Source organism: Phaseolus vulgaris, unplaced genomic scaffold (genome assembly GCF_000499845.2).
Source record: "Phaseolus vulgaris cultivar G19833 unplaced genomic scaffold, P. vulgaris v2.0 scaffold_1128, whole genome shotgun sequence".
In the NCBI taxonomy this organism is placed as follows: Eukaryota; Viridiplantae; Streptophyta; class Magnoliopsida; order Fabales; family Fabaceae; genus Phaseolus; species Phaseolus vulgaris.
Window position 1 is genome coordinate 1 of NW_027174430.1, and position 2,363 is coordinate 2,363.

General features: G+C 34.8%; 1 protein-coding gene across 1 annotated transcript; it reads right to left on the reverse strand.

The window, feature by feature from the left end:
• Window positions 1-1,666: 1,666 nt before the first annotated feature.
• LOC137817758 (uncharacterized) lies at window positions 1,667-2,149 on the reverse strand (the record flags this gene model as incomplete). Its single annotated transcript, XM_068620996.1, has 1 exon — window positions 1,667-2,149. A coding segment is annotated over one exon (483 nt), but the record flags the coding sequence as incomplete, so codon positions are not given.
• Between the last annotated feature and the right edge of the window lie 214 nt (window positions 2,150-2,363).

The following is a 2,363-nucleotide window of genomic DNA, read 5'->3' on the forward strand; positions in this document are numbered from 1 at the left end:
AAGATACTTCTGGGATACTTTTAGGTAATTCATCTAAAAAGTATCCAATCCTTTTTCATTTGATTTTTTAGGGATATAAGTTAGATACTTCTAAGTAGTATCCAAAAAAGTCTGTCTTACCACTATACCACTTATAAGTTAGATACTTACAAGTTTTCTTTTCTGTTTTTTTCTTTTACCAACTCACTACCTGACGAGTAAATGAAAGCACTTGTAATGATTATTTTTTATCCAATGAGAAGCATGACTCTGCAAGCCTTACAAAAGCAACTCTTGGGAAAGTTTTGTTTTGTAATTGTACAGCATTATCTTCGTTTTTTTTGTCTCACCTCTGTTTCACCAAAATTTTTCCGCATTTATTCTGATTTAATCTCTTCAACATTTTTCTTATAGGGTTGACACTGATTTCTGATGATTTTAAGCCAGTTTTGGTTAAGCAAATCAATATACTAGAGATGCAAGTCAATTACTACTAAAATTAACTGATTCTAGCTTCATCTTGGGATTACCTTTCTATAGTGTGAGGCTGAACATTTAAAAAATTCTTTGAGGTTGTATTTTGTTCATCTTTAATTGACATTGCATTCTACTCACTAGTTACTGCAGTGTTTTTAATGAGGGTGCTAAATTCATTTTAGCAGTTTATTAGTTTACTTCTATTGACTAAACTCCACCTGCAAAAATTAATGCAGATTATAGACTTATCATATTAGTACTGATTGGAGATTGCCATTTATTTTCTTGTTTCGTGTGTTGCAGATGATGGCGAAGCCATAGATGCATCATCTCCTATTCCTTTGGATGATGGCACGCCAGTAGACTTTGGTGCAATTGAAGTTATTCAGTTGCTAGTGGAGCATCATAATGCAATCTTCACAGATGCAAATGAGACAGTCTGGAAATGAATTGTTTTACTCATGTTCCTGTATTTATTGGTTGACTTGGATATACTGGTCTAGGAATATTTTTTCCCCCAATCTGGTCAAGAAGATCATTATTAAAGTTATCCACAATCATCAAGCTGCAGAAAGATGTTGGATATTACTGGTCCGGTTCTAGTGATAAGGGTATCTGTTTTTCGATTTAGTTTGCTTTTAGGAGTGACGATTTTACTTCATGAGAAATGTTAGTAACACTTATATAACACACTCTTATACACACTCTGTGATTGGTTGAAAACTACTGAAAGAGAATCATTAAAATGAGTAGTTGGACCCTTCAAAATTTGTGAATTCCCATAAAATTCAATCAATTGTAGTGTGTGTTCAAGAGTGTGTTAGAAATTTGTGTTGGCATTCCTCTTCATATATGGGGGTAAAAGTAGCAAACTTATTGTACAGTCATAATTGCAGAAATTATTGTCACTATTGTGCTCTGTTATTGTGGTCTTTTTGCATGGATCTATGATATGTGATCTTTGTTTCTGGTTGATAAAATGAAGTATCTACAAAATATGGGAAACACTCAAATGTGCAATATTAAGTTCCTCCACTAACTAGATATTGTGCAGCTTGAGTTTTTCCATGATTAAATCAAGTAACCTGATATAAGTTCATACATTGGCAAACATCTAGTTTTGACTGTATACCACAAAAGGATGGCACATGTAAATGAGGAAAACGATTACAGGGCATAGCAGTTAGCACTCCAATCAAAAGATCACAGTTCATTGTTCTGTTGGGGTTGGATTGTGCTCAAAGTATTCAAAAATCTCATTTGGGAAGTCCTTAAATAAGCCATTTGAAGTTGTAATTTGAGAATTTTCCTCCAATCCAAGAGTTGGCAACAACCCAGTCTCAAGCTTCTGGCTGCACACACATTCTGAACATTTATTCTCCTCGAACCCTTCCATAAAATTTGGACCAAAGGACTCTGGAACAAGGTCCTGGTACTCTGGGAACACTGGAAAGTCCATTAGTGGATCAGGGAGTAGAGGGAAGTTATACCCCGATGAAGACTCAAACGATGGTACTGTGTGAAGTGGGGTGGCCTCAACCTCAACTGCACTCAAGTAATCATTTTTCAACTGCGGATAGTTTGGCTTTATCAAATCTGGAAGGTTGATCATCTCGAACACATCAGTGTTTCCCATGTAGGAAGTAGGGTAAGAAAGGTTTTCCTCCACCTCATTTGAACTGCATGGAGGAGCCTGAAATACATATATATTGATCACTCAATTCATGAATCAGCTATATTTTTATGTACTAAATCAAAGCATTTTATAAAAGATATGAAAACCTTGCTACTATAAAATTGTAGTCACATCGAAGTTTGCTATAAAACATACGCATATAAGTGGTATAGTGGAAGTGATAAAGTTCTTGTTAAAGATCATGAGTTCAAATTAAAAGTGGAACACAATC